Below are 18,472 nucleotides of genomic sequence, written 5' to 3'. Positions count from 1 at the left end.
GAGGAGTAGTGTATCACCTAGACAGCCAGGGGAAGAAGTACCACACATGCTTTAAAAAAGAAAAAAATTGGTAGCTTGCCAGGAACTGATTAATATTAATAAAATATCTTTCCTTTCAAGTATTCTTACGTATATTTTCCCATTATTGCTTCCTATGAGTGCATCATAAGATCCAAATGAGGACATCTGATTAAACCAAATGTTCAACTAATGTGTTTGTATAAAAATAAAGGCTTTTCATACATTTTGGGAGCCTAACGTTGGTGTAGCAGTAGCTCCACCAGGGAAAGACAAGTCACACCTTCAGAAGGGGACTGCCTTCCAAAACTCCCCTTAGACACTGCACTGCAATTTCGAAGCCTCACTATACCCTTTCAGACCATAGGTTTTTCACGTATTTAGTAAGGAAAGCCTACAGTGTGGCAAAAACTGTGGCTCGTTGTCTAGAGGTATGGTTTTTGATTGGACTGAAATGTCTTGGATTTTGTTTTGGTCAAGCCCTTGATGTGATTTGTGATAACTTGGTGGCTACACAGAAGCCATATTATACCCAGGAATAGCTTCACTCATTCAAAACTGATACCTTGTGCATGCAAACTTGTGAGTAGCTATTGGAGGACACATTAGAGAAATTAGTAACTGACATTGCAGAAAGGCATCAACCTCACTATCAAAGCCAGCATAGAAGTCAATTAGTTACTACCAATGCAAAGTGTATCCAAGAAGGGGCCATTACCCTGGCAGAGGGAAAAATCTGGAGTAGATGCATGCAAGGAAACTTAGATAAATTTTCCTCCAAATCAACAAAATCCTCATGATGATGAAGACAAAAATAGTTTTTGTGTATGAGCCACAGTGCTTGTACAAGATTCTTCCTTTTGATCTACCCTCTGTATCCAGAGTCGTAAATGGCTGGTGGTAATCGTAGCAAGGCACATGTCACACCCAACTTTCACTCTAGACCAGTGATACTCAGACTGAGGCTCGCGAGCTGCAAGTGTCTCTTAATATGTCTCCTGTGGCTCTTTGCAGCACATGATATTAAAACACTGTGTGCTTTAATTATTAACCAATCAGGATGCTTTTACTATGTTATTAACCAATTAAGCTATTAACTTGCACTAAGTAATTAACCTGTCATACTGTTTAAATATGAATATATAGTACTATAGTAAATGAAACAATGAATTCACACTACTGTGGGTCTTTTGGGTAACTTTGATCACTAATTTGGCTCCTGAACCACTGAGGTCTGAATATCACTGCTCTAGACCCTTGAATACTCACTGTGGAAGCAAACATACTTGGAAGATAAATTTCCAAGAATCTCATATCCTATATAGCTTTTAGTTAATATTGACACTTCTATCAGGGTGTGTGTCTTTTATTTAGTTTATTTTATTTAAAATAAATTAATTAAAAAAAAAAAGTAAAACCCACAAACATGGCCGTAGAGCATTGGACCTTTCAAGTCCAGTATCCTGTCTATGACAATGACCAGAACCAGCTGCTTCAGTAGAAGGTGCAAGAAACCTTAGGCAATTACAGTAATTGAAGCAAAAGCCTCCCCTTCCCTCCCGTTAGGGGTTGGCCTGTGATTGAGACATGAGTGTTGATATCTCTTCCAACCAGGGAGTAACTAGAGGTCAAAGTTTCTCTGCCGGCAATGGAAATAATGTCCTGGTTAGAGAAGAATCTACCTTTCAAGACAGTTCACATAAAGAATACAGGAAAGAAGAAAAAGGAAAGTGTGGTGTCCTCCTTGTCCTCCACTGGCCCGGAAGGCACTTTGGACTTGCTAGGTAGCCAATGATGCCACATTGTAAACAACAGACCTCTTGAAGCAGAGACTCTTTCATTCAGACCAGGAACAGTTAACAACTTGGGCATCAGAAGAGAAGTGTAATTCAGCATGGATTCTCTATTAAACTCTGATACAGTTTGGTATCCACACAACACTTGGGATTCATTGATCTGATCAAATTTACATTTCTGGTGTGAGGGGAAACCAAAAGCCCAGCACAATGGGATCATGACCTCTAGATACTATTGTAATAAAATTATAATAATAATCACAAAGTTCTAGTGATCTCAGCTGCACTAAAGTTTCTTTGGGAGGCTTGGTTGTTGTCCTACAAGAAAACACCTTAGAAAGGTGAGTATCAGCCATAGTGGCATTTTGAAAATAGGCACTTTGGATCCTCCACTTAAGTATCAGGTGCCAAATTTAATTACAGTGACAAATTAGACAAGCCTGTGGCAGACCTTTCCAGCTGCCATTACCTCGGAAAGGCAAGCTTTAGAATTAGTTCTCCTATCCAGACAAGAACCACACTGCCTTTGTCATGGGGAAAAGGTTATTCTTACAGCTCCAGAACATTTCTGTCCTAAGTAAGTTCCTCTTTCCACAATTGCTGGGAAATAATTATCCTGTGGTTTTGTTCTAATCCTTGGAAGGTTGTGGTATAAATAAGCATGCTTAGAGTGATAAAGATACATACTCTCTATGCTTGAGATGTATGCCAGTTGTACTCTGTTCATCCCATTCTGTCCAAAATACCAAGGCCTTGCAGCTCAAAGTTGCTGCAGGCAAGGTGTAAAAATCTTACCAGTTGGCATACTAGGCATCTGGGAAACTATTCACAGAAGTCTCTAGAGACATTGAGGGAAAAGTTTTTGAGCCTCATCTGAAGAAGATCTTCAAGTAAGTTTCCTTTCCTCTAAAAAAGCATCCTTTAGTAGAGGGTTCTACTGGATTACTTCTCTCACAACTCCATATTTTATAAAGCTCTTGCTTTATATGGGGGGAACTCCCGTTCTTGCATTATTCTACTAGAATAATTAAACTCTGCTTTTCCTTTCCTTTCCTTCCCTACTTCTAGAATTCACTGCTCTGTACTTCCTATAAATTAGGAGAGAAGCTGTGCAACAGAATGTGTAATTTCTTACCTGATAATTTTCTTTCTCTTAGCAGCTTCTCTCTGAATTCAACCCAACATGGTAATCATATAAATGACCAGAATATAAATTTGAAAATTTTCATTAAAAGAAGTCCTAGACATATATTATCTTAAAGTTAATTTAGTGTGATAATTATGTCATGTTACCCTAATGTAGGGTTACCAGATAGCAACTGTGAAAAAACGGGACGGGGGGGGTAATAGATGCCTATATAAGAAAAAGTCCCCAAAAATGGGACTGTCCCTTTAAAAACGGGACATCTGGTCACCCTACCTTAATGCTACTAATTGGTTGCAAGAGCATTTCTACAACTGTGGACGAACTCTTCTGGTGGCCTGAGCTGAAAGGCGGAGCTTAGTCCTGGAGCGTCCAGCTGCAACTCTGGGCCAACTCTGAATTCTACAAGTGGTGCATTCCATAGTTAGCCCATGAGTAATTAATTGAGAGAGAAGCTGCTGATAGAAAATTATCAGGTACGAAATTTTGTCAATTTCTAATCTTAAATGTATAACGTAAGATTTTTGCTTTCTTAGTGATTAGGTAGTTATCCTAGAATAATACACTGATCTTTCCTTTTTAAAATCACTACATCAGGTTTTTTTAGAAAAAGCTGCTAGCAGTTTAGTTATGAATAGAAACCAAATATTCTTATTTATATGGATCAGATTTTCTTACCTGCCATGCAAGCATATGAACAGCATATGTAGTATTTATATTAAAATTAAAGAGGTTCAAATACTTACTATCATGTGGGCAGGACCATCTGCTAATACTTGTATTCAAACCAGAGATGAATTACAATATATATGGAGAAAGGGGTGGGGAGGTGCTGGTTTTGATAGCTCCAGTTTTTATTAATCACTATTCCCATTTTCAAACTGTCTTGTGGATTTTCTTGCTTGATTTCTCTTATGGGTTGGAATCAGTTTTCTTGGCGACTTGCTGGAAGTATAGTGGTAGTTTTGTGATTTATGATTAGGGCTCTGTGTCTGTCATGGAGTTGGCGGAAGTCATGGATTCCGTGATTTTCTACAACCTCTATGACTTCTGCATTGGCAAGTGTGGCTGACCCCAGGGCCAGCTGCTCAGGCAGCCTCAGGGATAACCACACCGGTTGTTGTTGGAGCAGTCCTGGGGCCAGCCGCACCGGCCGCTGCTGAAGTGGCTCTGGGGACCGCCCTAGCAGCAGCTGGTGGGTTTGGCCCCGGGGACCCCCTAAGCAGTGGCCCCAGCAGCTGGTGCCTCTTTCCATGCCCCCCCCTTCCCCCAGAGCAGTACTGAGATTTAGTCAGGGGTATTTATAGTACAGGTCACCCATCATTAATTTTTGTTTATGGCCTGTGACCTGTCCAGGACTTTTACTATATATACCTGTGACAAAATCGTAGCCTTAATTATGAGGTTCGTGAGTTAGCAACTGGACTGAGGTGACCAAACTCTCTCTTGTTCACTGCCTCTGAAGTACAGTATCTGTATATAGTCATCTAGCTCAAATCCCTAGTGTGAACTGGTGAATGACAAGTGAAAGAATCTGTATCCCATTAATCCCCTATGTTTGGTTTCTTTAGAGTATTATACAAAGATTAAATAGCCCCATAAATCTCCATTGAAGGCAACGGCAAAATTCTTTGTCTGGGCCTAAAGTTAGTAACTCATAATTCAGGATTAAATTCCTACATCAGCCATTCAAGGAGGGTAAGCAGTAATGATTAAAGCTGATCATGCCAGATGTAATTTTCATGGCACTGTGACTTTTCTTCTCTTAGTCTGTTTCCATTTCTTCCTAACATAAAGATGTGTTTAGCAATTATAGTGCTATGAAAGTAGTGTGACTTAAGTATAAAATGTTTTATCAAAATAAGACCTACTTTAGTGACCCTTACCATTTTTTTTAAATGTTATAGCTGTTTTGCCATCTTTAATTGCTTTTAATCTATTGTCATCTGTTAGGATATTCAGGCCTGTCTGTAAAGGCCTATACTCTAAGAATTTAGGTGTATTCTTATCACTTAGCTAGTTACAGAGGTATAAAAGAATCAAAATCGCTGTCTGCCAGTGTAAAGTCCTCTTACTGTGACAGTCTGAGGCCGTTCTTCGGCTAAGGCCTTTGGCTAAGCAGCGGAGGCAGCCATAAGCTGGGAAGCGACCGGTCACACCCTCACATTCCAAACCTAGTCACATTGAAATAAGGCGCTATTGGGCCATTAGGAATACAGTCCTGTCCTGATAATGCCTATCGCCTCCAGAGAAAGGGGAGTGCTGAGAAGATGTAAAAGGAAACTTTTAGTTTGATAGCATCCTGTCTGGCAAAAACTCACTTATCAATAGCTGGGATGTGAAATCCTCATTTCTTTGTTGTTCTATCACTGTAGTCCCCATTTCCTTATTGTTTGTCTGTATAATCTCTGTCTTGTTCTGTGATTGTTTCTGTCTGCTGTATAATTAATTTTGTTGGGTGTAAACTAATTAAGGTGGGATATAATTGGTTAAATAATCATGTTACAATGTGTTAGGATTGGTTAGTTAAATTTCAGTAAAATGATTAGTTAAGGTACAGCTAAGCAGAACTCAAGTTTTACTATATAGTCTGCAGTCAATCAGGAAGGGTGTGGGGGGGGAAAAGAGGAACAGGGAATGGGGGTGGGGAAATTGGAATCATGTTTAGCTAAGGGCAGGAATGGGAACAGGGACACATGTAAGGCTCTGTGGTGTCAGTTGGGAGGGGGGACACTAAGGAAGGAAACTGGACTCATGCTTGCTGGAAGTTCACCCCAATAAACGTCAAATTGTTTGCACCTTTGGACTTCAGGTATTGTTGCTCTCTGTTCATGCGAGAAGGACCAGGGAAGAAAGTGGGTAAAGGAGTAAGCCCCCTAACAACATCTATTTGACATAACTTTTCTTTTTTAAACTAAATTTTAACTTTCATCATTCAGAAGTGAATGCACCCAATTTGTGGTTAGGAAAATGATCAAATTTTAAGAGATTAGCTTTAAAAACAAATATAAAAGCAATCGGTGAAACACTGCAAAGGTGAGATATTGCAAAGCTTAGAAAAAATACAGATTTAAGTAGTGGGTTTTTTTTAATGACTGCAAAACTGCATAGCTTGTTAACTGAAATTGAAGTGATCTGAGTTGATTCTGTTCTTTCTAAACAGAGACTCTATTTAATGAATCTGGCATTGTATATACAGGGTCAATAGAACTGTGTTGAAGCACCACTTGATATACTAAGACTTCTGTGTCTTATATCAGTCAATATCCTTGTAGTATTTGCACTACATAGAAGGTCAGAATTTTCAGTAAGACATAGAAGCGTATTTGTGTATCTGTAATATATACTCGGAAAGGGATTTGCATGACTTTGGTGTATATGGATGTAGGCCGGTAGTGTTTGGTCACAGAAATTAGATGCATTCAAATTTGTTTACCTTTAACTTTAAAAGTCTGGTGCATAATATATTTTAACCAGAGCACTATTATTTTTGTGTGCTAAAAGTGTTAAGCATTCCACAAAACCTGTATGACTCTGTTGTCAATGGTATGAAATGCACACTGAGCAAGGCAGGGGCTTGCTTAACACTGCCCCTTTTCATGTCTATATATGTAGAATCATAGAAATGTATGGTTGGATGGGACCTTGAGAGGTCATCTACTCCATTCCCCCTGCACTGGGGCAGGTCTAAGTATACCTAGACAATCCCTGACAGGTGTTTGTCTAACCCGTTCTTAAAAACCTCCAGTGATGGAGATTCAGCAACCTCCCTTGGTAACTTGTTCTGTGCTTAACTACACTTATGGAAAGGTTTTTTTTTCATAATATCTAACTTAAATCTCCTTTGCTGCAGATTAGGCCACTTTACTACTTGTCCTACTTGCAGTGGATGTGGAGGACAATTGATCACCGTCCTCTTTATAACAACTATTTACATATTTGAAGACTGTTGTTAGGTTCCACTGCTCCAGTCTTCTTTTCTCAAGACTAAGCAAGCAGAGTTTATAAAAAAACAAAACAAAAACAAACAAAAAAAACCAACACCCCCTGTCCCCTGCTCCCCCCCCCAAAAAAAAACCCCAACTTTCCTCATAGTCAGGTTTTTTTAAATCTTTTGTAATTTTTGTTGCTCTTCTCTGGACTCTCCAGTTTATCCATATCTTTCTTAGACTAGGCATCTGGAACTGGAGACAGTACTCAAGGTGAGGCCTCACCAGTGCTGAGTAGAATGGGATAGTTATCTCCCATGTCTTACATATGACATTTTTGTTAATATGCCCCACAATATTAGCCTTTTTCTCAACTGCATCACATTGTTGACTTTTATGTTCAGTTTGTGATCCACTATATCATCCAGATCCTTTTAAGCAGTACCAGTGCCAAGCCAGTTAATCCCCATTTTATGGTTGTACATTTGATTTTTTTCCTTCCTAAGTGTAGTGCTTTGCATTTGTCTTTGTTGCATTGTATCATGTTGATTACATATTCCTGAGGGAATTCTGCACCCAAAAATGAAAAATTCTTCACCAAAAAATAAAAATTTTGCGCACACTATTTTAAAATCCTGAGAAGTTCTGCGTATTTTATTTTTCAATAGATAAATGTGGAGGCTTCAGCATGACAGTGGGGAGTACAGGCCAGTGGCTTCGTGGAGGTGGGAGATCACCCTGCAGACCCCCGCCCACCCAGGGACACAGACTCAGTGGTGAGGTTACACCTGACACAGCGCAAAGGCCAGGCCTACCCCAGAAACAGCCCAGGGCCCTGCCCCTCCATGCTAGGTGCAGCCGGGGAAGATTTCTGGGGGTAAATCTTATCCAGCCTGGGCACTCCTTGCAGGGGAAGAGGAAGTCCTGTCCTCTCCCGCCCCCAGACCAGTTGGGACTAACAGCTGAGCCTGGTGCACAGTAGGAGCCACTGGCGGGCTGTCCTCAGCTCCGCTACCACCATCCCCCCAGTGATTTACCTCTCCGCTGGCTGCTCCGAGGGCCTGAAATGACACACCCACACTGCTGAGGAGGGGCACGTGACTGCTCTTGTGGCTTCTCTTTGCTTCCTCATCAGAAAGTCATTTTTCTGCGGGGAAGCAAAGAAATCTGGGGGGGATATGAATTCTGTAGAGACACAGTGCCACAGAATTCCCTCAGGAGTAATTTCAGACCAGTTCTTGAATTTGTCAAGGTCATTTTGAATTCTAATTCTGTTCTACAAAGTACTTGCAAACCCTCCCATCTTGGTATCATCCACAAATTTTATAAGTGTACTCTCCACTCCATATTCCAAGTCATTAATGAAAATATTGACAGACCCCTGTGCGACCCTACTAGATATATCTCCCATTTTGACAGTGAAGTATTGATAACTACTCTTTGAGTTCAGTGTTTCAACCAGTTTTGCATCCACCTTGTTGTAAATTTCATCTAGACCACATTTCCCTAGTTTACTTATGAGACTGTCTTGGAAAAAAATCAAAATATGTCCACAGCTTCCCTCCCGCCTGTAATCTGGTAGGCCAAGAACCCTGTCACAAAAGAGAATAAGTTTGGTTTTGTGTGCTTTGTTCTTGACTAATCCATGTTGGGTATTCCTTATAACCCTGTTATCCTCTAGGTGCTTCAAATTGATTGTTTAATAATTTGTTCCAGTATATCTCCAGGTATCAAAGTAAGGCTTGATTGGTCTATAATTCGCCGAGTCCCCTTTGTGTCATATCCTCTTTGTTCCCTGTTTTCAGGAGAAGGGCAAACTTAGTACCTATCTTTAAAAAGGGGAACAAGAGTATATGATCGTATACTATTACATAAGTAATAAAATATCATGTCATGTTTTTACTATAGCTGTCTAAGGTTCATTTTGAAAGTTTGGCCCCATTAGAGCCAAGCCTGATTCACTGTACTGCTTGTAAATTACTTTTTATTCTGGCTGGCTTGCTTCATAGTATATAGCACTGAAATGTGCTGCATGTGAATCTTAGCTTGTAGAAAAGGATCTGTTGCATATGATCATGCACAAAGAGTAGGTGCAAACTCAACAACTTTAATACTGGCATTTACTGACTTGAGTGTTTAAATGTGCCATCAGAATTGTCTCTAAACAAAAGCTTTTATGGAATTTTCTTTAAATTTAAGCTGCCAAGAGTGTTTAGTTCAAATATTGATGCATTGGTTGAACTTTCCCTATTTTAACTGTTCAAATGTTTTTAGTCACAAGGAGGAAGGGTGCAATTAAAAGTTATTCAGTTTGTTTTGCAAGGAAGGAATTTTACTAATCTGAACTAAACATAGCTAGTTTTTCAATTATGTATTCTTTTTAAAATAAAAGCTCTATAAAAAGTAAGATTACATTTATGATGAAACCTGACAAGCAAGTTTTAATATGTATTTTGTAAAATGAAGGCTTTTACATGGGAGACAGTGTAGTTCAACGTGTAGGACATTGAGCTGGAAGTTCTAGTCTTGGCACTGCCACAGAGCTGCTTTGTGTCTTTAGTCAAGTCACACTCTTTGTTTGCCTCCTTTCACACCCTTGGCCTGGTCAAATTGTAAGCTCTTCGGGATAGGATTTGTCTCTTAATGTCTGTACAGTTCCTAACACAGTGGTGCTTTGATCCTGGTTGGGGTCTGCAAACTCACTTATAATACAAATTAATTTGTAGACCCTTCAAAAATGCATTTGTAACAATCTCAAAATTTAATATTGTTGAAAGTAACTATTTAAAACCATATATTAAATATTTACAAAGGTAAAATGATCCATGAATGGGAACTAATTGCTTCAGAGGAAGGTATCCTTTCAGTTACAGTTCCTAGTCCTATATCCTGTCTAGGTTAGTTTTGTTCAAAAGTCATTATGGTCCGATGCCTCTTGAGTTGTCTGTATTAAATGAGTTGGTCATAGTCTTATCCAGTCTTAGTGGACAGGTAGTGACATCACCAGAATCACAACTAGCACTTTTGTTACCTGTTTCAGCAGAGATGACTTTTTAAAAAAAGGAGGTATTGAATAGATTTGGAGAGTGAGCTTTCAAGCTCAGTCGCACTGAGACGATCCATCTTGATGACTATAAATCAGCACCTTTTAAAAATCTTAAAACACATTTTAGACAACAGTTGGCCTGGAACTCATCTAGAGACCTTCCCACACAAAAATTCTTCTAAAACATGTAGATTTGACACTTCCATACAATCCTTTTTCACTATCCTCTAACCCGGTGGTTCTCAACCTGTTTACCATTGTGGGTTGCACTGTGTTATGTGGGCTGCATCCAGTTCTACCTGTATAGCCCTAAGGATGTCCCATGGGCCGTGGGTTGAGAACCACTGCTTCTAATCTATTATATGTACTTACCTAATTTCAGATTTCTTACCTTAAGACAACCTAGATCCAAAATGCTTAAAATGTAAAATCTCTGACAACCTCATTAGTACATGTAAGGGTCACAATAGCACTGGAATAGATGATTGTTGTGCACTAAATACCTGTATAATTATCCTCTGCTTATCTTTTAATTGATCACTAGAGTGTATTGTGACATTACAACTGCTACTTATGATAAAATTGCTCTGGAAAGAACTTTGTTACTTACTATGATCAAGTTGATTTTTTTTTTACTACTTTATATTGGTGATGTGAATACTTTGGGCAAGGGTAGGAGGGAGTGTGCATCTGACTTTCATCCAAAGTGTAAACCTCCTACATATATGACAGAAGGTTTTGTCTTTCTGAGAAGTCTAGGGGGTTTCTGTTTACATAGGTGTATAAAAGATAGTTTTTAAAAACGAGCCTCTGAGAATTGGGAATACTTGAACATCCCCCTAGCGTGGCAAAGATGATGCTGGAAAAAAGCCTACTTCTGCATTGTCAGTCAGGAATATTTACTTAAAGAAAGCTACCACATGCCCTTTGTGGTTCTCAAAAACGTTAATGATTTTACAGTTCTCAAGTACCTGAATCGCAGACACCGTTGTTTCAGCTCAGAAGATTGGACAGGATTTGCTGTGGAGGCCATCAGTGTTCTACCTTAGTAGAATGAAGGCATTGTTGAGCAACACAAGGCTCTTCTTTTCCATCCTGCTGCTGGAGCATGTAACTTCTATTCCTATTTCCAACTCCTGACTGATCAGAGTGAGAGAGACCCACAGTGAGAGCAAACAAGTCTGACACACAGGAATGTGGAATGCTACAACTGAGCCACTGAATCAGAAATAGCAAGGTTTTTATGAATGTTGAGTTGAAGGAATTATCCCCAATAGTGTCACACAAGCTTTAATGTGGCATCCATTATGAGACTGTAGGGTTTTAACTGATTCTACAAAGTGTGCCCTCCTTCAGCTCATGAGCCTAACTTTGGTTTAAGAAGGCATTTTTGTTGCTGCTTCACCATATTCAGTGATTCACCTAAGTTCAGATGAATGTTGCAGTTGAGATTTCATGATCAATAAATTCTGGTGTCTGAGTGGGAAAGATCTATCTACAGCTTTTTGGATCACTAGGTAATTTGTTGATCTTGTAATGTATTTCTGTTCTTTGGGGGAAATGATTCAGATCCTAGTGGGCAATTTTGAAACCACATCTTATGTCAAAAAGAAGGGCATAGTTAATTTGGATGTAGCCTTTGATGATAGATGTCTGCTTATTTATACTTCTTCCCCCCCCGCCCCAAAAAAAAAATCCCCTTCTCCCAGCAATAGGAGTTGTGCTGCTTGTTGTCCATGAAATTGTGTTCTGTGGAAGAAATCCCAGACAGAGAACTTGAGAACTCACCAGTCACTGGAGTTCTCCTATTAGGAATTTTTCTATGAATTTACTCTCAGACAATTTGTGGCTATTTAACTATAGCATGTTATGTAGAAATGAAATCAGTTGAGAGTTGACTATACCAACACATTAAAGCATGTAAGGTGCTGTAGAATAACTGAAAAATAAATGTTGAACTTTATTTTTTTAAAAATCTTGCTATAATACTTCTCCCATGCTTTTAAACTGCATGTTGTCAGAGGTTCATATAATTTAGAGAGGGCTTAATTACTCATTTTAGGACTCTTCCATTCCCCTATTAGTGCAGGATTATTCTGGTCAGCGCATTTTAGTGTTTCTGTCTGGTTTAGACTGAAATGTGCCAAATGGTGAGTTCTCTTGATAGATTATACAGGGTAACACATTTTACTGTCAGATTTTTTTTTCTTGATATTAAGCATGTGGTTTTATTTTTCCTGTTTAGTTTCATTCCATGAATCCTATTTTTACGACCTTTTTATATATATTCATCAGAATCCAGATCATATATTTGTGCGGGAAGGTACTTGGGTATGTGTGCTGAAGGTTCACCATCTCTGGCAGTGAATAATCAATACCATACTCTCAGAGAAATAATACACTAGTGCTATTGACTTAACACTACAGCCACCTCTTTCAAGACAACGATTTTAGGATTGGAGAGCATATCATTCCTAGATTTATTGTGAATAGGCTTATATCCTGTGCTTATATTGCAATTACATTGCTCAAATCTTTAAATACAAAACATTACATGAACTTATTATTTAGGTTGCTGTCACAGAGTCCCCGGGCGATGCTCTGGAGCTGCTCTGGTGGAAGTCGTGTGAGCTTCTTGCTCTGAAGACAGGCTGCTCACAGAGAGGAGACTTCACCAGAGTCCTGACTGGCTTTGTAGGGAGCAGTTCCAGAGCATCGCCCTGGGGACTCCATGACAACAATGATTATAGGATTGGAGATCATATCATTCCTAGATTTATTGTGAATAGTGGCAAAGTCAGGCACTCAGAAATTAGGAAATGCCGTAATTAAGGTTGCCTGTGCTGTAAGTCCATTACGGTTCTAGTAATCAAGAAGCCAACTTGAGAGCCTGTACTCTACCACTACATCACACTCAAAAATCTTCTGCCTAGAAGTCTTGGATTTAATATTGGAATTGCTACTATATTACAATACAGTGAATGTGCAAAGAACTTTTGTCTGAATTCATTTTCTGCTGGGGCACCTGTATGCTTCTTACCAAAGTAGTTATTTGAATAGGAACAATATAGGAATATGTTTTAGTAACTGTGTTCACTGTGGGCTGTCACACTGCAATTTGCAAAGGACGCTCATTTCACTGATTTTTTTTTTTTTTTTTTAGTGGCTTGAGATTCCCCTCTCCAAGTTTTTCCTCTCCCCAAAGTAGCATGTTTAGCACAGTAGAATAAGTCTGAAGGTTGCCAACAGTCCTGTTATATTCCAAGAGAGTATTGAATGAGCAACTTTCATATTTTTTCTTCCCAGATGCACAATCAGAGAAGATGATCGTGTTTCTGATTTACCACAACTGGAGAGTCATAAGTAAGTTTGATTTCTGACATATAAAGATTTTGGAGCATGTTTTCTGTTAGTTCTTTATACTGCTTTTGTTTCAGAATGTCAGTGATATACTTCACTGTGTAATGTATTACCTTGCAGTCCATGGTTAGTGACATCCTTGACTAGCTCTACTGCAATAGCACCTATCACGTTTGCAGCTATTATAGAGGAAGAGCTCCAGCAAGAAGCAGCTCTTATCAGGAGCAGAGAGAAACCTTTGGCTTTGATCCAGGTAAAGGAAGATGTATTTTTTTCACTACCTCTTTTAGAGATGACATTTTAGAATGAGCTATTCATATGCTGCATCGTGTCTACCAGCTGTTAAAACATAACTTCAGGCTCATTTTGGGAGGGTAGGGCTATCCCAGGGGTGGGCAAACTTTTTGGCCTGAGGGCCACATCTGGGTATAGGAATTGTATGGCGGGCCATGAATGCTTACGAAATTGGGGTTGAGTGTGAACTCTGGCTGGGGGTGCGAGCTCCGGGGTGGGGCCAGAAATAAGGAGTTCAGAGTGCAGGAGAGGTCTCCGTCTGGGATGGGTCTGGGGATGAGGGATTTGGAGTATAGGAGGGTGCTCTGGGCTGGTACCGAGGGGTTCGGAGGGCAGGAGGGAGATCAGGGCTGGGGCAGGGTGTTGGGTGCGGTGGGTGGGGGTGGCAGCTCAGGGGTTCAGGCTCCGGGTGGCACTTACCTCAAGAGGCTCCTGGAACCAGCGGCTAGTCCCACCTCCGGCTCCTACACAGAGGTGCAGCCAGGTGGCTCTGCTGCATGCTGCCCCATCCGCAGGTGTGGTTTCCGGCCAATGGGAGCTGCAGGGGCGGTGCTTGGAGTGGGAGCAGCGTGCGGAGCAGAGCTCCTTGGTTGCCCCTATGCGTAAGAGCCGGAGGGAGGACATAACCGTTGCTTCTGGGAGCCGCGTGGAGCGGCCCCTGACCCTGCTCCCCAGCTGGAGCGCCGGAGCAGGGCAAGCCCCAGACCCTGCTTCCCAACGGGAGCTGGTGGGCCAGATCCGGCCCGCGGGCCATAGTTTGCCCACCCCTGGGCTAGCCTGACAGTATTTGGGGACTTTAACTGCTAGGGCTACGTTCTATATTCCCCAATTTTCTTTGCCTGCTCTCATGGTTTGGAGTGTGTTGCCTTCTCCCACTCAGCCAGTCCATGAGTGTTTTAGAATCTGTTAGGATGTATGGCCCCAGGACCTGCCCGGCTAACAGGTTTTTTTTTTTAAAAGACCTAGCACGCAAAACATATCTGTATTTGAATGAAATGAAGAATATTCATTGATTACTGACGTGCAGGATGTATCATTATTCAGGGCCATTAAACCTTATTGGCAATGGTAATTTGTTTTAAAAGGTAACGCTGTTATACATTGAACAGTTTCCATCCCCCATGAGATGATTTCTTCTAGACCTGATTATAAAATGCTGACTTCCCCTTCCCCTCCTCTCTTTCTTTCGTCCTTCAGATTGAGGAGCGTGCTATTCAGGATTTGCTAATCCACTACGAAGCTTTTGACAACCCTGATGAGTTTGTTGTCGTTGAAAGGGCTCCACAGGGACCTATTGCAACACCTTTGTGGAACAAGCACTGAAGCTAATCCATCATGAATTTCATGAAGATGTGTCTACTTCAGAGTTTTTGACTTTTATTACAGGTAGAATTGGAGTGCGGGAGCAGTCTTGTAAATGTAGTATCAGTGTTTAAAATGCTGCACATAATCTGCATGCATCTGATTATAGTGGGGAGAGAATGCAGACTATAATTTGTTAGTGTCCATTATTCACACCATATGATGTATGTATGTTTTGACAACAAACTTTTTACCATACCCTGTGTTAATAACATTCTATATAAAATTGTAGATTGAAAATACATTTGCTTATATTGAGGTTTAGTCCATGTTAGGACAGTAAGGGTTTTTGTTAAATTCACAGGTGGTGGGGAAAAAGTAGGCCCTAATTTTGTGATTATTGTAAAACTGATGGTGCAAAATTATGCATCTTTTAAATGTGGGTGTTTTAATCAGGATTGACATGACAGATTAGAAATATCCCAAATGTATCTTTGCTTAAATTTAGTCTAAAAATACCATTTGAAAATGCAGTTTTTCATAACCTCTGATGTGTGTGTGTGTGTGAGAGTACTGGTTCTCTCGGCTATGGTGGCTAGTACTTTTGACTGTTAGTCTTCATGGTGAGCCTCTGTGCTGGACTTGATGTGCTCTGCTACTACCTGCTTCCAGTTCAGTTGTGTGTGTTTTTACACTGTTGTTAGATTGGCATTTTGAGCCGCCCAAGCTCTGTTATGGCTTAAAACAAGCACAGTTCAGTGGGATGTGGTATCACTAGTTGGATCATCCATGGTGTATTCTGGTAAATTGGTACAATTTTAGAACCACTGTATTAAAGTGCTGAGGAAATGCAAAACCTGTATGTTAAATATTAGAGCTACAAGGACGAATGCTTAACTGTGGATTTTGAGAATGCCTAACCTGCAAAGATTTCATGGCTGGCTTTTCAGTATTGTGTATTCAAAAAGTTCTTTGTGCCTGGTTTCTCTGAACAGATTTATAAAAATTGTTTAATAGCCTTATGTACAATATGCTGTCTTGTTGGGTTGTGTTGTGTTTGGGTAGTTAAATGTGGATTTACCAGTTTCAGTAATCTCAGCGTTTACAGATCCTGGGCAAACTGGAGAGGATCAAGCTTAGAGAAGGTATACCCAGATGGATATACAAAGCAATCACTATGTGATAAATTGAGTCTTGGAAAAGAATGTAGCTGCATCTAATGGCTTCAGGTGAGCTACATTTAAAAAAGAAACCCCATGTAAACAAATTCAATAAACATTAAAATCTTGATTCACACAAATTTGTGTACTTAAATTTTTGTGTGCCATTGTATAAAAATTGACTTTTGTGGCAATTAGAGTATTCTAAAAGTATTTTCATTTTATGTGGCGCATGAACAGTGTGCTTAATACAAGATAAAATGTCAAGTAAACCCCTACAAGGGGGAGGGGATTGCTGTGGAAGTGAAATTTAAAAAGCGTAATCTGAAGACAGAAATTCTTCAAAAACGTGTGAAATCCTTTATTTATAGATATGATTAAAGAGTTGTGACTGATAGGATAGACAAAAGCTAAAATGCCAAATTGTCCTGATACAAGTATAATGCCATTAGTCTGCAATATATTAATTTTCATGTACTAATATAGGACTTTATTCTGTTTTCCTGATTGAGGTTCATGTCACCAAAAGCTTGCATTTAAATATTTAAGAAAGGTATTTTAAAAGGCCAGTCCTATTTTATCAAACAATTTTGTATATGAATGTTTTAATTTCTTGAACTAAACTATACATCAGCATCAACTCAGTGAAATAAATTTGAGGTTATCAATTCAATCCTTTTTTTAAAAGCATCTCTTAGGAAATACATGCATGAGTTTTCTCTTGAGAGAATTTTACCTCAATAATCTTTAAAATTAGCACCTTCTCTTTAACAATACTTTCTTTGGTTGTAATGAATAATATATTACTGCCCAAAGAAGTATTAAGAAATAGTTATATTAATGACAAACAAATTAGTAGCATACACCTATAAAACTTATTTAGAATGACAAATCCCAAGCCATGTTAAAATGTATGTTAACTAAATACATGTACATATTTTCATTCTTCCAGCAATAATTAGGAAACAATTAAACTACCCCATGGGAAAACTATCTGAATGTTATGAACTTGTTAACTGATAGTTACCAAAACTGATAGTAATTACCAGTTGCTATTAAAATTGGAGTTACTCTAAGCTGGGAGAACACAATTTGAGAATATAATTAACATATTACATACAAAAACCTTCATGAAAAGGACATTATTTAGGTTGCAAAGTTAAGCACTTGAAAGTTAGGAAATGTCAGATTTACAATTGCCTGTTTCAGAGTACCAGCCGTGTTAGTCTGTATTCGCAAAAAGAAAAGGAGTACTTGTGGCACCTTAGAGACTAACCAATTTATTTGAGCATAAGCTTTCGTGAGCTACAGCTCACTTCATCGGATGCATACTGTGGAAAGTGTAGATCTTTTTATACACACAAAGCATGAAAAAATACCTTCCCCCCCCCCCCCCCACTCTCCTGCTGGTAATAGCTTATCTAAAGTGATCACTCTCCTTACAATGTGTATGATAATCAAGGTGGGCCATTTCCAGCACAAATCCAGGGTTTAACAAGAACATCGGGGGGGGGGGGAGGAGGGTAGGAAAAAACAAGGGGAAATAGGTTACCTTGCATAATGACTTAGCCACTCCCAGTCTCTATTCAAGCCTAAGTTAATTGTATCCAATTTACAAATGAATTCCAATTCAACAGTTTCTCGCTGGAGTCTGGATTCGAATTTTTTTTTGTTGTAATATCACAACTTTCATGTCTGTAATCGCGTGACCAGAGAGATTGAAGTGTTCTCCGACTGGTTTATGAATGTTACAATTCTTGACATCTGATTTGTGTCCATTTATTCTTTTACGTAGAGACTGTGTAACCTGAATTTGGCCCCTTTGTGCATCCGACCTCTGAACTTAATGAGGCCAGGTTCTTCCGGAAAAAAAGCATGTGATGACGTAATTAAAGATCATAATGCACAGGCACAAGGGTGCTAAATTATGGTTGCACAAACAACTGTAACTCTGGCATTTCCTAACTTTCAGATGCCTCATATCGCAAGAGAAGTTGTGACATGCAGAAGATCAAAAATCAAGCCGGTTGTAGAGCTGAATGTAGAACCCAGACTTATTGACTCCTAGTTATGACCATGCTCCCTTCTGCAAATGATTTAAAACACAATTAAGCAACAACAACAAAAACCCAATCAGAGCATTCTGTGAATACATGGCACCTATTCAAAACCATCAAAAACTTCAAGGCAAGAGTTTCCATTTTAGCACTCTGTGTCAAGATTCCCATGTAGCTAATTTTAATAACTTGAAAATTAATTCTCAAAACCCTGTTATACAAAGACAAATCCTCTATATGTATTGTCTATACAGTATACTAGCACTTAATTCCAATTCTTATCTAGCTATAGCAGGAAGGAATAGATTTACATCAGGGGTTTTCAAACTTCACTGCACCATGACCACCTTCTGACAACAAAAATTA

General features: G+C 39.4%; 1 protein-coding gene across 1 annotated transcript in view; it reads left to right on the top strand.

The window, feature by feature from the left end:
• Positions 1 to 16,189, top strand: part of IBTK (inhibitor of Bruton tyrosine kinase) — an 84,348-nt gene extending 68,159 nt beyond the window's left edge. Inside the window, exons 26-28 of the mRNA XM_084622578.1 lie at positions 13,240 to 13,296; positions 13,414 to 13,546; positions 14,785 to 16,189. Coding sequence (XP_084478704.1) covers positions 13,240 to 13,296; positions 13,414 to 13,546; positions 14,785 to 14,910 — 316 coding nt within the window. The 3' untranslated portion in view covers positions 14,911 to 16,189. The remainder of the gene's footprint in view (positions 1 to 13,239; positions 13,297 to 13,413; positions 13,547 to 14,784) is intronic.
• The last annotated feature ends 2,283 nt before the right edge of the window (positions 16,190 to 18,472 follow it).

This window comes from Lepidochelys olivacea (assembly GCF_965140295.1).
Source record: "Lepidochelys olivacea isolate rLepOli2 genome assembly, chromosome: 3".
NCBI lineage: Eukaryota > Metazoa > Chordata > Testudines > Cheloniidae > Lepidochelys > Lepidochelys olivacea.
The sequence above is the reverse complement of the archived record's forward strand: the minus strand, read 5'-3'. Positions and strand labels throughout refer to the sequence as shown.